Source organism: Tachypleus tridentatus, chromosome 13 (assembly GCF_004210375.1).
Source record: "Tachypleus tridentatus isolate NWPU-2018 chromosome 13, ASM421037v1, whole genome shotgun sequence".
NCBI lineage: Eukaryota > Metazoa > Arthropoda > Merostomata > Xiphosura > Limulidae > Tachypleus > Tachypleus tridentatus.
The window spans coordinates 117,812,972-117,833,532 of record NC_134837.1 but is presented as its reverse complement, the minus strand read 5'-3'; the positions used below and the strand labels follow the sequence as shown (position 1 = coordinate 117,833,532).

General features: G+C 33.3%; 1 protein-coding gene across 2 annotated transcripts in view; it reads right to left on the bottom strand.

Annotated features, from left to right (window-relative positions):
- LOC143238384 (adenylyl cyclase-associated protein 2-like) overlaps positions 1–20,561 on the bottom strand; it is a 60,547-nt gene that overhangs the window by 18,345 nt on the left and 21,641 nt on the right. Inside the window, exons 1-3 of one of the 2 annotated variants that reach the window (XM_076478541.1) lie at positions 9,016–9,178; positions 5,826–5,954; positions 4,600–4,703 (exon numbers count right to left, since the gene is read on the bottom strand). In XM_076478541.1, the coding sequence (XP_076334656.1) occupies positions 4,600–4,703; positions 5,826–5,934 (213 nt within the window). In that variant the 5' untranslated portion in view covers positions 5,935–5,954; positions 9,016–9,178. Of the gene's footprint in view, positions 1–4,599; positions 4,704–5,825; positions 5,955–9,015; positions 9,179–20,561 lie in introns of those variants that run through there. The other variant, XM_076478542.1, reaches the window with a different exon arrangement.

Genomic DNA, 20,561 nt, shown 5'->3' with positions numbered 1-20,561 from the left:
CCAACAATGTATACAAACAAGAGGAACCAGCTGATAAGTAGAGTGAAGTAGTGTTTCAACCAACAATGTATACAAACAAGAGGAACCAGCTGATAAGTAGAGTGAAGTAGTGTTTCAACCAACAATGTATACAAACAAGAGGAACCAGCTGATAAGTAGAGTGGAGTAGTGTTTCAACCAACAATGTATACAAACAAGAGGAACCAGCTGATAAGTAGAGTGGAGTAGTGTTTCAACCAACAATGTATACAAACAAGAGGAACCAGCTGATAAGTAGAGTGGAGTAGTGTTTCAACCAACAATGTATACAAACAAGAGGAACCAGCTGATAAGTAGAGTGGAGTAGTGTTTCAACCAACAATGTATACAAACAAGAGGAACCAGCTGATAAGTAGAGTGAAGTAGTGTTTCAACCAACAATGTATACAAACAAGAGGAACCAGCTGATAAGTAGAGTGAAGTAGTGTTTCAACCAACAATGTATACAAACAAGAGGAACCAGCTGATAAGTAGAGTGAAGTAGTGTTTCAACCAACAATGTATACAAACAAGAGGAACCAGCTGATAAGTAGAGTGAAGTAGTGTTTCAACCAACAATGTATACAAACAAGAGGAACCAGCTGATAAGTAGAGTGAAGTAGTGTTTCAACCAACAATGTATACAAACAAGAGGAACCAGCTGATAAGTAGAGTGAAGTAGTGTTTCAACCAACAATGTATACAAACAAGAGGAACCAGCTGATAAGTAGAGTGAAGTAGTGTTTCAACCAACAATGTATACAAACAAGAGGAACCAGCTGATAAGTAGAGTGAAGTAGTGTTTCAACCAACAATGTATACAAACAAGAGGAACCAGCTGATAAGTAGAGTGAAGTAGTGTTTCAACCAACAATGTATACAAACAAGAGGAACCAGCTGATAAGTAGAGTGAAGTAGTGTTTCAACCAACAATGTATACAAACAAGAGGAACCAGCTGATAAGTAGAGTGAAGTAGTGTTTCAACCAACAATGTATACAAACAAGAGGAACCAGCTGATAAGTAGAGTGAAGTAGTGTTTCAACCAACAATGTATACAAACAAGAGGAACCAGCTGATAAGTAGAGTGAAGTAGTGTTTCAACCAACAATGTATACAAACAAGAGGAACCAGCTGATAAGTAGAGTGAAGTAGTGTTTCAACCAACAATGTATACAAACAAGAGGAACCAGCTGATAAGTAGAGTGAAGTAGTGTTTCAACCAACAATGTATACAAACAAGAGGAACCAGCTGATAAGTAGAGTGAAGTAGTGTTTCAACCAACAATGTATACAAACAAGAGGAACCAGCTGATAAGTAGAGTGAAGTAGTGTTTCAACCAACAATGTATACAAACAAGAGGAACCAGCTGATAAGTAGAGTGAAGTAGTGTTTCAACCAACAATGTATACAAACAAGAGGAACCAGCTGATAAGTAGAGTGAAGTAGTGTTTCAACCAACAATGTATACAAACAAGAGGAACCAGCTGATAAGTAGAGTGAAGTAGTGTTTCAACCAACAATGTATACAAACAAGAGGAACCAGCTGATAAGTAGAGTGAAGTAGTGTTTCAACCAACAATGTATACAAACAAGAGGAACCAGCTGATAAGTAGAGTGAAGTAGTGTTTCAACCAACAATGTATACAAACAAGAGGAACCAGCTGATAAGTAGAGTGAAGTAGTGTTTCAACCAACAATGTATACAAACAAGAGGAACCAGCTGATAAGTAGAGTGAAGTAGTGTTTCAACCAACAATGTATACAAACAAGAGGAACCAGCTGATAAGTAGAGTGAAGTAGTGTTTCAACCAACAATGTATACAAACAAGAGGAACCAGCTGATAAGTAGAGTGAAGTAGTGTTTCAACCAACAATGTATACAAACAAGAGGAACCAGCTGATAAGTAGAGTGAAGTAGTGTTTCAACCAACAATGTATACAAACAAGAGGAACCAGCTGATAAGTAGAGTGAAGTAGTGTTTCAACCAACAATGTATACAAACAAGAGGAACCAGCTGATAAGTAGAGTGAAGTAGTGTTTCAACCAACAATGTATACAAACAAGAGGAACCAGCTGATAAGTAGAGTGAAGTAGTGTTTCAACCAACAATGTATACAAACAAGAGGAACCAGCTGATAAGTAGAGTGAAGTAGTGTTTCAACCAACAATGTATACAAACAAGAGGAACCAGCTGATAAGTAGAGTGAAGTAGTGTTTCAACCAACAATGTATACAAACAAGAGGAACCAGCTGATAAGTAGAGTGAAGTAGTGTTTCAACCAACAATGTATACAAACAAGAGGAACCAGCTGATAAGTAGAGTGAAGTAGTGTTTCAACCAACAATGTATACAAACAAGAGGAACCAGCTGATAAGTAGAGTGAAGTAGTGTTTCAACCAACAATGTATACAAACAAGAGGAACCAGCTGATAAGTAGAGTGAAGTAGTGTTTCAACCAACAATGTATACAAACAAGAGGAACCAGCTGATAAGTAGAGTGAAGTAGTGTTTCAACCAACAATGTATACAAACAAGAGGAACCAGCTGATAAGTAGAGTGAAGTAGTGTTTCAACCAACAATGTATACAAACAAGAGGAACCAGCTGATAAGTAGAGTGATAAGTAGTGTTTCAACCAACAATGTATACAAACAAGAGGAACCAGCTGATAAGTAGAGTGAAGTAGTGTTTCAACCAACAATGTATACAAACAAGAGGAACCAGCTGATAAGTAGAGTGAAGTAGTGTTTCAACCAACAATGTATACAAACAAGAGGAACCAGCTGATAAGTAGAGTGAAGTAGTGTTTCAACCAACAATGTATACAAACAAGAGGAACCAGCTGATAAGTAGAGTGAAGTAGTGTTTCAACCAACAATGTATACAAACAAGAGGAACCAGCTGATAAGTAGAGTGAAGTAGTGTTTCAACCAACAATGTATACAAACAAGAGGAACCAGCTGATAAGTAGAGTGAAGTAGTGTTTCAACCAACAATGTATACAAACAAGAGGAACCAGCTGATAAGTAGAGTGAAGTAGTGTTTCAACCAACAATGTATACAAACAAGAGGAACCAGCTGATAAGTAGAGTGAAGTAGTGTTTCAACCAACAATGTATACAAACAAGAGGAACCAGCTGATAAGTAGAGTGAAGTAGTGTTTCAACCAACAATGTATACAAACAAGAGGAACCAGCTGATAAGTAGAGTGAAGTAGTGTTTCAACCAACAATGTATACAAACAAGAGGAACCAGCTGATAAGTAGAGTGAAGTAGTGTTTCAACCAACAATGTATACAAACAAGAGGAACCAGCTGATAAGTAGAGTGAAGTAGTGTTTCAACCAACAATGTATACAAACAAGAGGAACCAGCTGATAAGTAGAGTGAAGTAGTGTTTCAACCAACAATGTATACAAACAAGAGGAACCAGCTGATAAGTAGAGTGAAGTAGTGTTTCAACCAACAATGTATACAAACAAGAGGAACCAGCTGAGTGAAGTAGTGTGAAGTAGTGTTTCAACCAACAATGTATCAACCAACAAACAAGAGGAACCAGCTGATAAGTAGAGTGAAGTAGTGTTTCAACCAACAATGTATACAAACAAGAGGAACCAGCTGATAAGTAGAGTGAAGTAGTGTTTCAACCAACAATGTATGAAACAAGAGGAACCAGCTGATAAGTAGAGTGAAGTAGTGTTTCAACCAACAATGTATGAAACAAGAGGAACCAGCTGATAAGTAGAGTGAAGTAGTGTTTCAACCAACAATGTATGAAACAAGAGGAACCAGCTGATAAGTAGAGTGAAGTAGTGTTTCAACCAACAATGTATACAAACAAGAGGAACCAGCTGATAAGTAGAGTGGAGTAGTGTTTCAACCAACAATGTATACATCCAGGGTAAATTAAGCCAACTAAAAAGTGCTGGCAAGTGATGACAAAAGAAGCAAAAAAAATCAAATTATCAATACAGATTGTAATGTAATATTAGATTTTTTTGTAAATTTTATTATACTCTTATATTATACAATAACTTTAAACAAATTTTCTGAAATTACAATTTCTAAAACATACAATATGTTCTATCACCTAAAGAATTTTAAAAAGGGATAGATTTAATATCTTGGAGAAGTTCTTACAGATAATATAAAATTCAAAACTCTCATCTCTGGCAATAAGAAAAGTACAGTTATAATATGAAGTTATGGGTTTCAGTTTTTTAATGAAATTTTTATTATTAAGTTACGTCAAGTGTTTGAGTAAGCTCAGCCACTCACTACCAGATATATATCTCAGTGACTTCAATTTGATTATTCCACACACATATCTTCTAAAATACAAACATTATTCCAAAAGAATAACTTGTAAACAAAATTACTTTCTTAGATGAATCCTAAAAACACACTTGTTCTTCAAATGTGTTTTCTTTAAAATATCAGAACATGTTAGCAACTCTTGCTTATATAGATTAACATATAGTTAAATAGAAGCTTTGTATTTGAACCTATAGTGAAAATCCACCACAATTTGCAACACTATTATACATACCACTTGTTAACCCTCTAAAACCAACTTACCAGTGACTGAACCTCTTTTCCTAATTCAGCACTGAGACTAAGAAAGGACTTGAAAGAGCCATCAAGAACTTCGTCATAGGCAACAACAAATGGAGCCAGAGAATCTAAATGTTTAGAACAGCATGTTATACTTAATAAGCATGACATATTAACTTTTAAAGTGTTTACTTCATAAGATATACACTACAATATAATATAAACTATTATTAATTCTTGCATGAAGATTTCTCTTTAATTCTCTATTATCATATGAGAAATATCACATTGAACAACTATAAGTGAATTTTGAAGTGGTTATTATCAGTAGAAACAAGACATACCTTTTAAATATATGTTTCTCACAAATGCCACACTAATAGTAGCCTGTCCTTATCTTTGAAAACCGAACACTATCATCATGTACATTCAAGTATTCTACAACTATGAATTTCTTTAAACCTGGCACTTACGGCACTAAACTCACACTCTGAAGGCTGTGAATTCAAATTTTTGTCACCAAATGTGCTCATCCTATACAGCTTATTATTAGACCAACCATAGGGGAGTAAAAATTCTTGGCTAACCAAAATAACAGTTTACTCCAAACTAGTTGTGTAGTAATTTAATAAAGAAGAAAATTTCTTTAATAAAATTACAATGTAGTGAGAATGACAAAAGACTGCATGAAATAAACCGTGTAAGAAATACTTTATTCTCTCTCTAATAAAAATGTTATATATATATATACAATATTTAATTATTTATAGTTTACACAGACTATTAAACTGTTACATTAGTACATGGACTGGAGACTAACTTGTGTCTCTTCGGTACATGGACTGGAAACTAACCAGAGTCCCCTTAATATATGAACTGGAGATTAAATTGTGTATCCTTAGTATACAGAACTGACATTACCTTAAGTCTTCTAAACTAACTATTATTCAATATTTGTAGCAATTATGCTTTATGGTGGTGGTGGGGGCTTAGAACATCAGTTACATCCAAACAAAATCTTGCATGAATTTGACTTCAAGATGGATAACAAATGGTAATAACTCCCAGAAGAATGTCCAAATCCAACAACACTTCAATTGTTTTAAGCAATACAGATAATTTTATGACACATCATTTTTAATATCATTTACTCACTAAAATATGACATTTTTGAATAAATGAATAAAAATTAAAACATTCACACTGAACAGTGTTTTTAAAAATTTACAAGTCTTGATAAACTATATTACCTCCTACACTTTCATTTAGTGACATTCCTTGACCTTTGACAGTTGTGCTTTCCAACTTAACTGCTACATTCTCCAACCGACTAACTAAACTTTCCAAATTTGTTGACATGGTAACTTTTGGATGAAATTCTGTGAAGATGATACAAAAACTTTTTAGTTCATTATGCTTTTACAAAATCATTAGTATAACCCCATATAATAAAGGTCAAATATTAATAAAATATAAAGTATTTCATCCTAAACTTTAATGTCACCATTATAATAATCTTTATCTAGAACTATGAAAAGAAATACAGATATAAATGTACAACACTTGTTTTTTTTTTTAAAACAAAGTATTACACAATAGTTACAGTTGTAACTTTACATTGCATTGTTGTGAATACACTTTAAAAACAAGCAATACATTCTGATACAAAGAAATCATAAAAAATGTCATTTCTGAAAGAAACTCAAAAGATAAATCCATGGAAAACTGCTGAAATGTTCTTAAAAATATACAACACAATTTATGATAGGCTAGAAAAACAATAAAACCTTTACTGAAATACAAATATTGCTTCCAAACAAACTTTCAACAGGAACAATGACCCAATGTGAATTGTTGTTCTCAGTTTAATCTAAGTTACTAGATTCTATCTAACTGTAGGAAGTATCAACTTGTGCACATATATAGAATATTATCCAATCTAGTAACAGGAATGAAGAAGAAATACCAAAACTGACTGGGAATCTATTTACTTTCACTTGATGTATAATATTGGTATAAACAGAGCCCAATGTTTTTTAGTTGACCAAGCATTTAGGCTTAAATCTGCTCCAGGAAATGTCATATTCAGTGTTAAAATAACTATCATTTTCATTCTCATCATTAAGTAATCAAGCACTTGAGTATATTTTGATGGTAACTTCAACTGAGGCATGTGGCACAGCTACAGTTGTACCGATTCCCCCTCACCCAGCAACTATCTTCATCAACTATTAATAAAGTTGGTTTCAGTTTTGTTCAAAAACTGGTAAAGCTTATAATGTTCATAGAAATTCCTCATTCATACAATTGAAACACTTGTCTAACAACCTGCTATTCAAAATAACATTCCTATTGTTATACTATAAAGAATACACATGATTAGGTAAAAAACAACTCTTTTAACCATGGAGTGATTATTCATCACAAGTTAGTGTCCAATTATAGTGTTTAATATTATCATATTAAGCACAATTATGTAAATATGGTTGATATCAGTTAATTTTAGTGTTCACTTTGCTAGTCCTTATCAAACATATTCTGATGTATTCTACTGTTATTTTGTGAATGGAATGGTTAAACTATGGAATAGTTTACAACTCTCAGCATGTTAGAAGGTGCAACTGTGACCATGTTAAACAGAAAATGACATCAGTTCTTTAAAAATCAGTCCTGATTCATACACATAGGAAAGTGATTTTTAAAATTTCTTTATAGTAGAAAATAGAAGAGCTGAGACATTGTCCATTATTAATCTTCTGGAAATAAAATATAATACTTTCATCAATTATTGCAATGTCCATACTCTTTTTAGAACTGTTCCACGTTATGGCAACAAGCAAAATAATTGAAATCATATCATGTTTTATTTCTATCTCTATTGTACTTAAACTTCATAAAAGTTGTATGGGTTTTAATATTTTCCATAATTTAGCTATGAAGATTTTGAAAATAATATCCTATTCTTTATATCATGTAAGGATTTTTTACAAATTGGGAAGAAAAAACACTCATAATTAGATTCAACTATTATTCCATTTACCACAATGCATAAAAATTACAAAGATACAAACAAACTAAAGAAAATGAAAGAACATTGATGTCAAAAGAATATTTATCATATTTTATCTTGATTTTTCTTTTTGCGAAATCATATTTTAGTCTCCAAACTGCATTGGGGTCTTTATTTTACGTACTGTCTTTTCAGAACCAGCAGTAATCAGCCATCATGCTGATGTTACACCTTCCCTAAATTTGCTTCACTTTCCTGATGTCTTGATGAGACCTTTTCCCTTGTTCATTACTGACAGCACTTAGATTTTCAGAGAAATAGTCAATATGCGAGTACAAGAAATGAATTTTCAAGCTTGTATTACAATCCAACTCTAATTTTATCAAGCATGTTACTGACAATATGTTCCTGATTTGGGTCCTTGTTGTGCATTAAAAAATTGTCAATAACATCTTTAAAGATAATCCATACTTCTTTTTCATCTTTCCTCACTGACCTTTCAAACTTTTCATCCAATTTCCTAATCTGAAGCCCAACAAAATATATTCAGGTCATTTACACAACTTCTTGTTATCACAGCATCAATAAATAATTTTGAAAGAAAAAAACAATGTGAAAGTGCACACACAAACACTATTCAGAAACAAGTCATGAAACCTGTTAACTGTTTATAAACTAGTGGCATGTTTCTTGTGGGTTCTGAAATGACTGGTAAGACTTTCACATTGCAATTGGTCTAGAGAAATCTATAAACAGTGGTTATCAATATTATAAGCATAACAAAATGTGATATGGTTTTAATGAAAATGATTCACTGAGGTTAAAGTATATACAATGTTTTGTGAAAAATATGTGCGTGATGGAGAAAAATGGGTACCATTTTTGGATTCTGTGTACAGGAATTACCGTATAACGTACAAATTTCAAAACAATAAAACCACTGCATGCCTGTGTCATTTATGATGTTATGCTGATAATAATATTGGGTGTAACAGCCAAAACACAATAACTGTACATTTGGTAAAATTATATTGCCTATAAATGATATATGACAGTCTCAGCAAAAAACAAAGTATCTTATATTATGTCTTATAATTTTTTTTATAAATATTCATAAAGTTTAAAGAATGGATTTCTTAAATTAGTTTGTTATTTAATTCATTTAGAATATTTAAAGTATAGAGTACAGCAGTTTTGTTTAATTTAACTGTATTAAAAGCTGCATAATTGCTTAACACCGGTTGAATAAACACACAGTTTTCATCTTTCAAATTTAAATATATTAAAACAGTGCCTATGGCCATACGTGTAATATTTGTTATTGTTAAGCCTAACGTTTTAATACCATTATTGTAAATTTCAAGTAGAAAACAGTCTTTTTTGGAAATATTTACACAATTGATAAAAAGGTCAAACAATATCGTACACACCTATCACTTCTGTGGAAGAAAATATCAAAGATGCTTTAACTTAAATTTCTTTTCTGTAAGTTCCGGCAACACACCTTAACCCTACGAAGTTTCTGGTATCTAAGATACAAAGGAAACGTCCACTGGTACGTTTGGAATAGAACGTGACACTGCAGTATGATTCATGTTATTTATTCTCAAACCCAGAACCGTACAGCACACTTCGTCTAGCTGCACCTTATCACCTGCCCTTACATATTTACGTCACACTGAAACCTATTGTTTCCGAAATATGTATATATATGTGTGTGTGATTTTTTGCTTCTTAAGTAAAAGGATTACCTGCTAAAGACAAAATCCACAAGTTTATTTTACACAATGATAAAATGAATAGAAGACTTGACTACTGTTAAATAAAATAACTACCTCTCACAATGTCTTATTTTTTAGATATAATAACACTAGAACCAGTAAACATTTGCACTTATACGTTTCTATGGTACATAAGTCATAAAGTTTATTTATCTAATCTACTAAATCCAGTTATCCTTATATTTGGAGTTGTCGCTCGAAGTACTATGAGAAGTTTATCACTACATTACATAAACGTAGAGTGTGCATGTGTATGTGTGTGTTAGATTTACATGTACTTTCTCTCACGTACTTAAAAAAGTAATAATGTAGATTCTTGAAAAATTATTCTAGCTTCCATTAATTTTAAAATCATCTATTATTCTTTGCTTAAAAATTTATTGATATATTTTTTAATTATGTGTAATGGCTTTGACGTACTTGGTGTAAGTTATTTATTTGAATAATATTTGATTTCAGTTAACTCAGCCGTAAGCTTGTGTGTTTAAAAATTATAAAAAAGAAAGTGTTGATTTAATACAAATATAAGTACTCACGTTGAAAGGTTGAAAAGCTACTTTAAAATATTTTTAAAAATTACACGTTAGTAAATTTTTGTCAATGAGATGTTTGAGTATTTGTTAGGTTAAATAAGAAAGTAAGTATATAATGTTTTTATTGACACCTGTCTACAAAATGTATTTATGGCTACAAACAAGTAAGAAATACATTGTAAAAGGTGAAAAATGATAAGTGATAATCGTTTGAAAAAGGTTACCTTCAGACTGCAAGTATACTATAGAGAATAATTGGCTATAAGATCGTTTGTGAGATTTGATATCAGAGATGAAGTTTTGATAAATTAAGTCACAGCAGCTATTTTAACTCATTAAGTAGTATGTATTTCTAATGAGTTTTGTAGTATTTGATACACAGGGCCGTTATATTCTAAGGTTTACTGACAGCAAGTACCACGTTATGTTGTATAATCATTAACTCTTCCGATGTGGTCGAGATAATTTAATATTTCAACAAGTATTTACCTTAGTAAACTAGGGCAATTTATTTCCCACTATACTTTTAATTATGTGCTTCAATTTATCATTTCGTTATGTGTTATGATAAGCTAAAAAAAAAAAAAAAAACACCAAAGAAAAAGAAAATCTGACACGGAAAGAGTTAACCCTACAATTTACGAAACCACATTGGATTTAAAAAAACAACAACAACATTTCTTTCACTATTTATATACACGAAATAGCCTGTAACTCCATTCCTTTCTCAGCTACAGGTACACAGAAAGTACTATCAATTTCCTGTATTTCGCGCTAAACTGCATGACAGATGCTTGTTGTGGCTGTCCCTAACTCACCAGTGAAAGACTAGAGGCCATCACCATCCACCACTAAATATTTACTTTTTCACGAATGAATAATGGGATTGATCGGGACTTTATAACGCCCTAGCGGCTAAAAGAACAAGCATGTTTGGTGGTGATTCAAACCCATGACTCTCAGACTGCGAGTCGAGTGCCTAAACCACTTGGTCACGCCGGACCTTTTACATGGGAGAGAACTGTATGGGAAGTTCTTCCTACTGGGTAAGGTAAATGTAATAGTATATATATATATATATATAAAATCAGTATCGCACAATACACACTCAAGTTGCTTTGTATAAATACAAATAGTACTGTTTTTCAAAAGGTATAAATCAGAACTATCCAAATCAATATACGGTTTTCATTCGAGTATTATTAGTTAGATAATAACAGAAACTATTTATGGCTCCCATAAATACATAAAATTATTTTGTGAAACCTGGCAATACGAATTTTTATATTCATGGTAAAGATACAGCGTAAATAACTTATTCTATAAATTTGCGTTTAATAACAAATAAACAAACAATAAAATAAAAACACAAGAATATCTTGAGCTACTCCTCTATCCAACGAAAAGTGGGACTAACTCAAACATTGTAATTCTCCTGTGGCTAGAGGGGAGAACATGTTCAGTGACGAGGATAACGGGTTGAGCGCTCAAACCGTCAGGCCCGTGGACAATAAAGTAAAATATAACAAATATAAATAAAATCATGTCATTTATAAATCGAATATTGATACAGGTGTTTAGAAAGTTCACATTATATTAAAATGATATCGAATTTATATTGTTAAGACAAATCAAACCAACAACAGTAAATGAATAAAATGTGTAAACCAGTAAGCAAGCTATTATTGTATTTAGAATACGTTACGTATCTGAAACATTTCTTTATATTTGTATTGGTAAGTATTTTTTCCATCTTATCATATCAATAGATGTATAAAACAATGTCTGAAAATATATTTAAATTCTTATAATTGTATACAGACATTTCTTCAAAGTTTAACATACTAAAATGTTTAAAATGCCATTAAAGTCTATGTACTGGAGGCCATACTTTGTAGTTGTTCAGCTTAGGTTTATTTTTCTTCATTAAAATGGATTATTTACGTTTCCTGTCCAGAAAGTTATGACATTTTGATAACAACTTGATATCCGATAAAATATGGTAGGCCTTGTTGTTTCTTTTCATAATGTTTTGCAGTAGCGAGATTTTGAGCCAATAAAGTTATAAACTGTAAGCATACGTCGTGAGTTTATTTACGTTTATAGAAATATCTCATAATATACCCCCATTTTGCGTTAAATACTGTTAAGAATAATAAAATATAATAACATTTATTCAGCTTCTAGTAGATGACGCCACTTCACGCCATGCTGGTTCACCACAGAGTAGGTTCGATGAGACGAGAGCTTTCGCCAATTTAAACTTAAACTGTTAGACAAACTGCTCAACAGATTAATCAATTATTACAACAAGAATCTGATTAAAAATGTTTTATTAAGCAAATTTAAGTAATTTTCTCAGTTAAATCTAGTGAACGCGTTCAGTTATCAATCTACATCCACCACCTACTGGCTAAACTGGTAACTAGACATAATGTTAGTTTTATTTTAAAAGGATGTATATGTAAGAAATAGAAAAAATAATTCTCTTAATTATGACATGAAGATCAGAGGTTATGCAGTATGCATGAACTCACACCCCTTTCAAGGCCAAGTCCTGTAGTTAAGGAAATATTCAATTCGAGGAATACTTTTTCTGTTTGTTTGCTGTTGTGTAATAGTCAAACAAATCACTATCAAAAGTTTGGTTTGAATTTTATACAAAGTTACACAGGACTATCTATTCCTAATTTAGCAGTGAAAGACTAGAGGGAAGGCAGCCAGTCATCACCCCTCCCCCGCAAACTTTTGGGCTAATCTTTTACCAACGAATAGTGGGATTGATCGCAGGTTATAACACCCCTACAGTTGAGAGGGCGAGACATATTTGTTGGGACGAGGATTCGAACTCGTGACTCTCAGATTGCTAATAGAACGCCTTAACTACCAAGCCATGCTAGGCCTAAAGACCAGACAACTAGCAGTTTGGATTTTTTTTTTCTCTTCAGACAGCCATAGTAGTACAAGCAGAATATTAATAAAAATATAGTGATATCCATGAAAATCAATTAATTACGACGATTGGATAATTCTAGCAACATCGCTTTTCATATGTGACAGCATCAACACAGAAAGCTTTGCGCTAAAACTATTACAATGTTAAAATCAAGGGTTCGATTCCATGCAGGATAGATATGCCCTAGACAACAACAATTTACAATACTTCGTATGACAAGAAACTCACTTGAAGTAAAAATGTATTCTCAAGATTATTTTAAGACCGGAATTTTAGCTGTTTCTTTTAATTCTGACCAGGTCATTATTATACTAATTTTGAAATTTTTTTCTCTAACTAATGTGGAAAAACGAGGACTTACTCTTTTTTCTAATCGCTTCAGGTTTTAATTTTCGTGATAAAAACAAATTTATATTCAGTTTCTTGGGCAATGTTGGCCTTTTTCTTTTTTTCTTAACACGATCCACATAAATGGCTTATTTTTGACCAAAGGCTCTAAATAAGTACACGTCTATCATTTTATATATTACACACATTTGTTGAAAGGCTCGAGAAACAAGTAACGATTTGTTAAAACCCTTTTAATTTGTTTAAGTTTAATAAGTTTAAACTTCAGGAAACTGACATACTCTTTAATTAACTTGATGGATTAATTCATTTTTAAGCCTTAACTTAGTAACATACCAGTGATGTTAAAACTATGTTTATTGTAGAATATACGAAATATAATATATATGGTTATAGTTATACTGTTTTACCAGGATAACGTGGTACTATAACAACAACTAGATCAAGAGCTCTGGTACCTGATGGTTGACATGGTGAAATATTTTACCAACATATATTATATCCTACAGTAAACAAATTTTAAGTTTTACATAAAAAAATACTTCCTTTAATTATTTAATTTTTGCAGAGACCTGTTTTTATTTTTAAAGATTAAGCGACATTCCCACCAGAGGAGCCTGGAATAGCCACGCGTGTAAGGCGTGCGACTCGTAATCTGAGAGTCGCGGGTTCGCATCCCCGTCGCACCAAACATGTTCGCCTTTTCAACCGTGGGGGCGTTATAAAGTGACGATGAATTCCACTATTCGTTGGTAAAACAGTAGCCCAAGAGTTGGCGGTGGGTGGTGATGACTAGCTGCCTTCCCTCTAGTCTTACACTGTTAAATTAGGGGCGGCTAGCACAGATAGCCCTCGAGTAGCTTTGTGCGAATTTCAAAAAAACAAACAAACCTCCCACCAGAGACATAATTTTAGCTTTTTTATTTCTATTACAAATATTCAGTTAACGTAAATTAAGCTATAATATGTCTATTATAACAAAAGAAATATTATATGTCATTGTTCTTCTAACTGTCTTTAGCTTTTCAAACACGATTGGTTATGTTGAAAACCAGCACGTGTATTTATGTTTGACTTACTAATTTCAGGTGAGAAGCTACGATTTCCTTTATGATGAATTCCCCGAATATGCAAATCCTTTCAACTATGAAGGTCTTGAAATGTGACGGTCAATCCCACTATTCGTTGACAAAGTGTATTTCAAGATTTAGTGGTGAAAGATGTCGACTAGTGCGTTCCCTTCAGTTTATCATTTCGGCTATGGGAAGCTCAATAATTACACGGAATCCTGGGTAAAACGTGACTGAATTTAAAAATTACACATGTAATCAAGAGTTTTTTTTCGCTTTTTTTATTTTGCCAATAAAAAACTAGACGCTGTTTTAACTTACTTCCAAGTAAGATTTTATTAAAATTAGTGTAAACTATTCGAATTTCGACAAAAAGACGTCTTCAAATGTTAAAATGTCTTCTTTCGGACACATCCTTAGGAGTAATAATCCATTCATGTCTTACAAGATTGTTAGCTAACCTGCAGGGCCCGGTATGGCCAAGCGTGTTGAGGCGTTCGACTCGTAATCAGAGGGTCGCGAGTTCGAATTCCGGTCGCACTAAACATGCTCGCCAATTCAGCCGTGGGGGCGTTATAATGTGACAGCAAATCCCACTATTCGTTGATAAAAAGACTAGCCCAAGAGTTGGCGGTGGTTGGTGATGACTAGCTGCATTCCCTCTAGTGTTACACTACTAAATAGGGACGGCTAGCGCAGATAGCCCTCGAATAGCTTTGCGCGAAATTCAAAAAAACAAACAAAGCTAACCTGCATCTTAAATTCTCAGCAATATTATTCTGGAAAGTTCTTCCAATCTACATATAAACTCGTTTCCCTTTGTTTTTAAAAGTCAAAGCAATCATACAAAAAGGTTTTTCTTTAACTCCAAATTTTCTTGCATTTTCGAAGTCATTAAATTCCTGAAAACCTACTTGCTTCCTTCTTAGAGTTATGACGGCTTTCACCCTTTTTAAATGTATACTCTTTTTATTCTGAACGCGAGAGGTCGCTTGCTAGTTCCATTTAATGAATCCGAAATGTTTTAAAACTACTTTTTAAGCACATACTGGTGACACAGGGTTAAAGCCAGAATCATACTCGTATTCTAGTTGTTGTTGTTTTTTTAAAAGAGAACTTCTATACATAGTTAAAATAATTTATCTGTAAAAACTTGTCTATATCTCTACCGGAGATTATCATATGATATTTTATGGTACTTCTAAATAACCTTTTTCTACTGCAACATGTTAGCACTAGATGCCAAAAGGTGAGTTAGAATTTCTGAGAACTACCATTGGACATCAGAAGGTCAAGACCGCTAAAGATACCTGTTAAATGGGAAAAATGTTATTAAGAGTAAACAACAACAACAAAAATCACATACATATTCTAAAGACATCCACTAGGTTTAAAATATGAGTTTCTAGAACGTTTGAAGATTCACATGCACGAGAAGAAAACATGTCAACAACAGTTTCTGAATATTTTAACTGAAGTTCAGACAACAAATCAATGTGAAAACATTTTCCTTGACTGAATGTTGGACAAGAAATCAATTTGTAATTTGCAACGCTCTCTACCATCCCGTACCCGTTTATACTCTCGTCCCTAAGACATGTGTCCGACAATGGTCACTTTCAAACTCTCTCTTTCTTAACCTGAAGATGACCTAGGAAGGTCAAAACGTTGTTCTCTTCTTATCAGTAAAAGTGTAAATACCCATTCCAACCGTTCTCAACTACATAACTCTCATAATATTTCTTAATGTAAAGGGTGTTGAATATTATGTTATTGGTTGTTTGTTTGCTTTTTGAATTTCGCGTAAAGTTTCACGAGGACTATCTGCCCCTAATTTAGCAGTGTAAGACTAGAGGAAAGATAGATAGTCATCACCACCTTCCGCCAACTCTTAGGCTACCTCTTTTTTTTTTTTTTTATAAAGCCCCCACGGGTGAAAGGTGTGACGGGGATTCGAACCCGCGACCCTCAGATTACAACTCGAGTGTCTCAACCACCTGGCTATAACTGGTCTGTTATTCTTAGGAGAGGGTTAAATATTATGAGTGTGACTAAAGCAAACTAAACCCAAACCTAGCGTAGAGTGTGGGCTTTTCAAATGAAAAAAATATAAAAATTTAACAAGAATTAGGTTCGACTATATTCATAATCGGCACATGGGGACACAAGATGGTGTTCGAATGAGGAAACACTTCCTATCAAGGTGTCTCTACATCTTAATCTACTTAAACCAAGCCTGAACATAAGACAGCACCTTAAGAGTTATTATTGTCAAATTAAGAACTTAGGGTCGAGTTTGACTCTTCATGAATATTTCAAGAATGAAAGCTAGAAAGCTTTTTTTTGTAATTTTTCAAGCTTATATAGCAGATAAATAAAAACAACTAGTGTAACAAAATGTTCTAAGAAGAACACATGGGGAAGCACTACCAACCATTTGAATAATGAACTTCTAAGAAGATCTCTTTAAACATTTCGAACAACCAAAATGGCTGGATTTTGAATACAACGTTGACATGTAAACTTCCTAGCAGACATTTTCCCACTATTGTTGATGAACGAGTCAGTGGAAGACAATTATAAAAGTTCATTCGTATAAAGAAACTGTCATGGCATCATTCGCATTTTTATATGATACTTTAAAATGTTATTAACAACGTTGTTAAAGTGCTGACATCTATAGTTTAAAAAAATTAAAGAAATCCCTCACAAAAACAACATGAAACCTTTGATGTTGTTCTTAGGCAAAATGTTACACAATTGGCTATCTGTGTTCTGCCCAGCATGAGTATCAAATCCCGGTTTAGAGAAGGGTGAGTCTCCAGACACTCTGCTGAGACATGCAAGGAAAATATTACTGAATGTGGAAGTGTTTTCTGAATTACCTACTTTAGATTACTTGACATCTGGTTTTGATTGTCGTTTCTTAACCTCAAAATTACAAGAACCGATACACAATTTAAAACAGAAATTCACCGAAAAATCACCCATACTGGACTATAAATGAGACAAAAACACTCAACATACTAAGGAACCAAATAAATACACCCATAAAACTATGCTAACCGGATAAAATTATCGTCAAATTAGACAAAATAAGACAATAATTCATCAACATCAATAAGTTTCCTCCAGAAACCGTAGAAAACATTATACGCACACACCTGGACAAAAAGCAAAATCAACTAACAGAAGTAAATATACCCCACGATTTAAAAAAACACGAAACCAGATATGGCTGCATACCATATATTCCCTACATCAACAGAAAAATAACCAACATTTGGCAAAAACTAAGTAACAAAATATGATATTCCAGTTAATACCAAATTTATTCAAAAACCAGGCACAAAACTAAGGTCTATACTATGTAAAAACTACACTGACAAACACCACACCAACATTATTTATAAAATACAATGTGATAACTGCCACGACTCCTATATTGGAGAAACAAGTAGAAAAATAGAAACCAGATTCAAAGAACACAAAAAGTCATCTTCACACGTTTTCGAACACTGAAAATCAAATAAACACAACATAACCATAGAAAACACTCAAATACTAAATAAAGAAACAAACATAAACAAACGCAAAATTAAAGAAGCCTTACTTATACAACAACTCAAGCCCAAAATAAACCAATACAAAGGAACACCTTTATACCTATATTAATAAATATAATCAAGCATCTAAGCACGCCCTCTACATTCCTACAGTCAGTTACTCAACCGCCTTCAACATATGGTCAGCTATCGGTCAGTAACCCTTTCTTTCTTTGTGAACCTGACGATGACCGAAGAAGGTCGAAACGTTGTCCGCTCCTCTACATAGAGTTTTTCTCTATTCATACCAGCCGTTTTTACATATATATATATGATTCTTGGGATCGTAAACTTATGGACTCACTGGGGAACAATATTTATTTGGAAAAAAAGGAGAAAATAAAAACAGAAATAAACAAGTAGTGTTTGGTTAATACACACGTGTTTTTGAAGAAAGTCATACTAGGTTATCTGCTGCATCTACCTTATGGAATCGAACCCCGAATTCTAGCGTTGGAAGTTCGTTAACTTACCACTGCCCCACAGAAAGTCCCAGTTGTGAGTCTGAGGGCTCAAGACGCTAAACATAGAAGTTCGATAGTGTGTAGCTTTACATTAACAATAAAAAACAAACTTGCAACTCTAGATTTAGTTATATATCCGATATATACAGTTAACTTGATTATCATAATAAATTTACATTTAAGTGTTTGAAGTAGCTCGTTGACTTTCAACATAGAACCTGCAACTATTAAAATATTATATAAATAGTGTTTCATCGCGTATCTTCAAGCTGACCTGGCAAGTTTTGTTAATGAACGAAAAATGTCTTGGTCAGGATAGGGAGAGAAGAGACTGACTTGGAACTATACACACCTTCGATTCTGAACTCGTAATGGGCAAATTAAGAATACGCGGGAGTGGGGAGACACCTGCAATTAACATTTTTATAAGAATCACATAATCTTCTGTGGAACAAAGTGTGCTCTATCATGAACGATAAGCAAGCATTACGCAGCGAACTTGTTAGCACTAAGAAAGGGTTCAAATCGGTAAAGTAATTAACAACTAAGTGTTCAATATTTTGGCCTCAATATTTATCACGATTATGCTTACTTGGACGAAGCGTTGACCTTTTCACCGAGAGCTGGGAATGACCAGATTATTATCTCACCCGAATCTAGAATTTATGGTTCTTGTCTCACTGCTTTTAAAACCACCTGCATGCTGTGAAGGTACTTGAAAGTCAAATTCCGAAGTTCAGTTAGACAAGAATGATACAAGAAATTATTATGGACTCTACTAACTTGCCACCTTCTCATTAGTCCATTAGATCAAAATTAAGAGTGCCTATACGTTAGTAAGCCTTAATGTACCTTTGAGGACTTAGAAGGGTAAATATCGAGTTTTTACACCCGTGGTTGAGCATTGTTCAGATGGCCTCTGTACAGGTTTGTGCTTTATAATAAATAGTCGAAGAGTCATCGTGGAAAATACTGAAACAAAGAAAGGAATCTTTCTATTGCTTTAACATATGTAGTTTTATTACCTTGGAACGGGATGTGCTTAATACAAAACTAGATGCCAATCGTATCCACCAGTCAGAAAAAAGAGACAACTTGGAGTGCATCCAGACATTTATATGAAAACACACACCTAAATGTGATCTATTTTCACGATACCGAAGCGTAAGCACACACCTGAGTGTGATATATTTTTACGATACAGAAGTGTAGGCACACACCTGAGTGTGATCTATTTTTACGATACAGAAGTGTAAGCACACACCTAAGTGTGATCTATTTGTACGATACCGAAGTGTAAGCACACACCTGAGTGTGATATATTTTACGATACACCTAAGTGTGATCTATTTTACGATACAGAAGTGTAAGCACACACCTAAGTGTGATCTATTTGTACGATACCGAAGTGTAAGCACACATCTAAGTGTGAACAATTTTACGATACCAAAGTATAAACACGCATCTAAAACTTCGTGTTGTCGGGGAGCTCAAGAAACGACAAAAGTCAACGTTCTTTGTGGGCTTTACAAGTTCAAACGTTATCACGAGAACATCATAGAAGACAGTACTGGTCTCTACAGCGATAATTTCAACTTTAAAAAGTTATATAACAACAAAACAAATACCTATATAAATCTTACATACGCTTCAAAGTACAAATGGATAAAAGAAAGGAAAAGCTTTGACTGACGTCAACTGTTGTTAGGAAAACAGTATTTAATCAGTAGATTCATGATAATACGTATGTTATCGAACACGTGTATTACCAATTCACATACGTTTATAGCCGTTGCTAAGATACAAAATCACAAGCAAAGAATACTATGATGCAGCATCTTAGCAACCTACTGAAGAAAGATGGCTCGTAAGTAAAACAGTACTTCAGAAATATAAGAATTATTGGATAAACTCAATATATCATTTCTCTGTAACTGTAGTCCTGGCAATCCGGTTATTTTATTAACGCTACCTAAAACCGTTATGAAAAACAGCAGTTTCGTTTACTCTGTTACCTTAGAAACAGGTATTACTTGTCAAACAAACAGTATGCAGACCATTACCAAGGCCTAAACAGAATAAACATATTTTTGTTTATTTAACTGATTTTTTTGCTTAAAAAAAGAAAAATAGAGATATTTCTTCTCTTTTCAATATAAATATTAGTACAGTAAAGGAATAAGATCAAATTATGACTTTTATTAAAACTTTTTGCATAA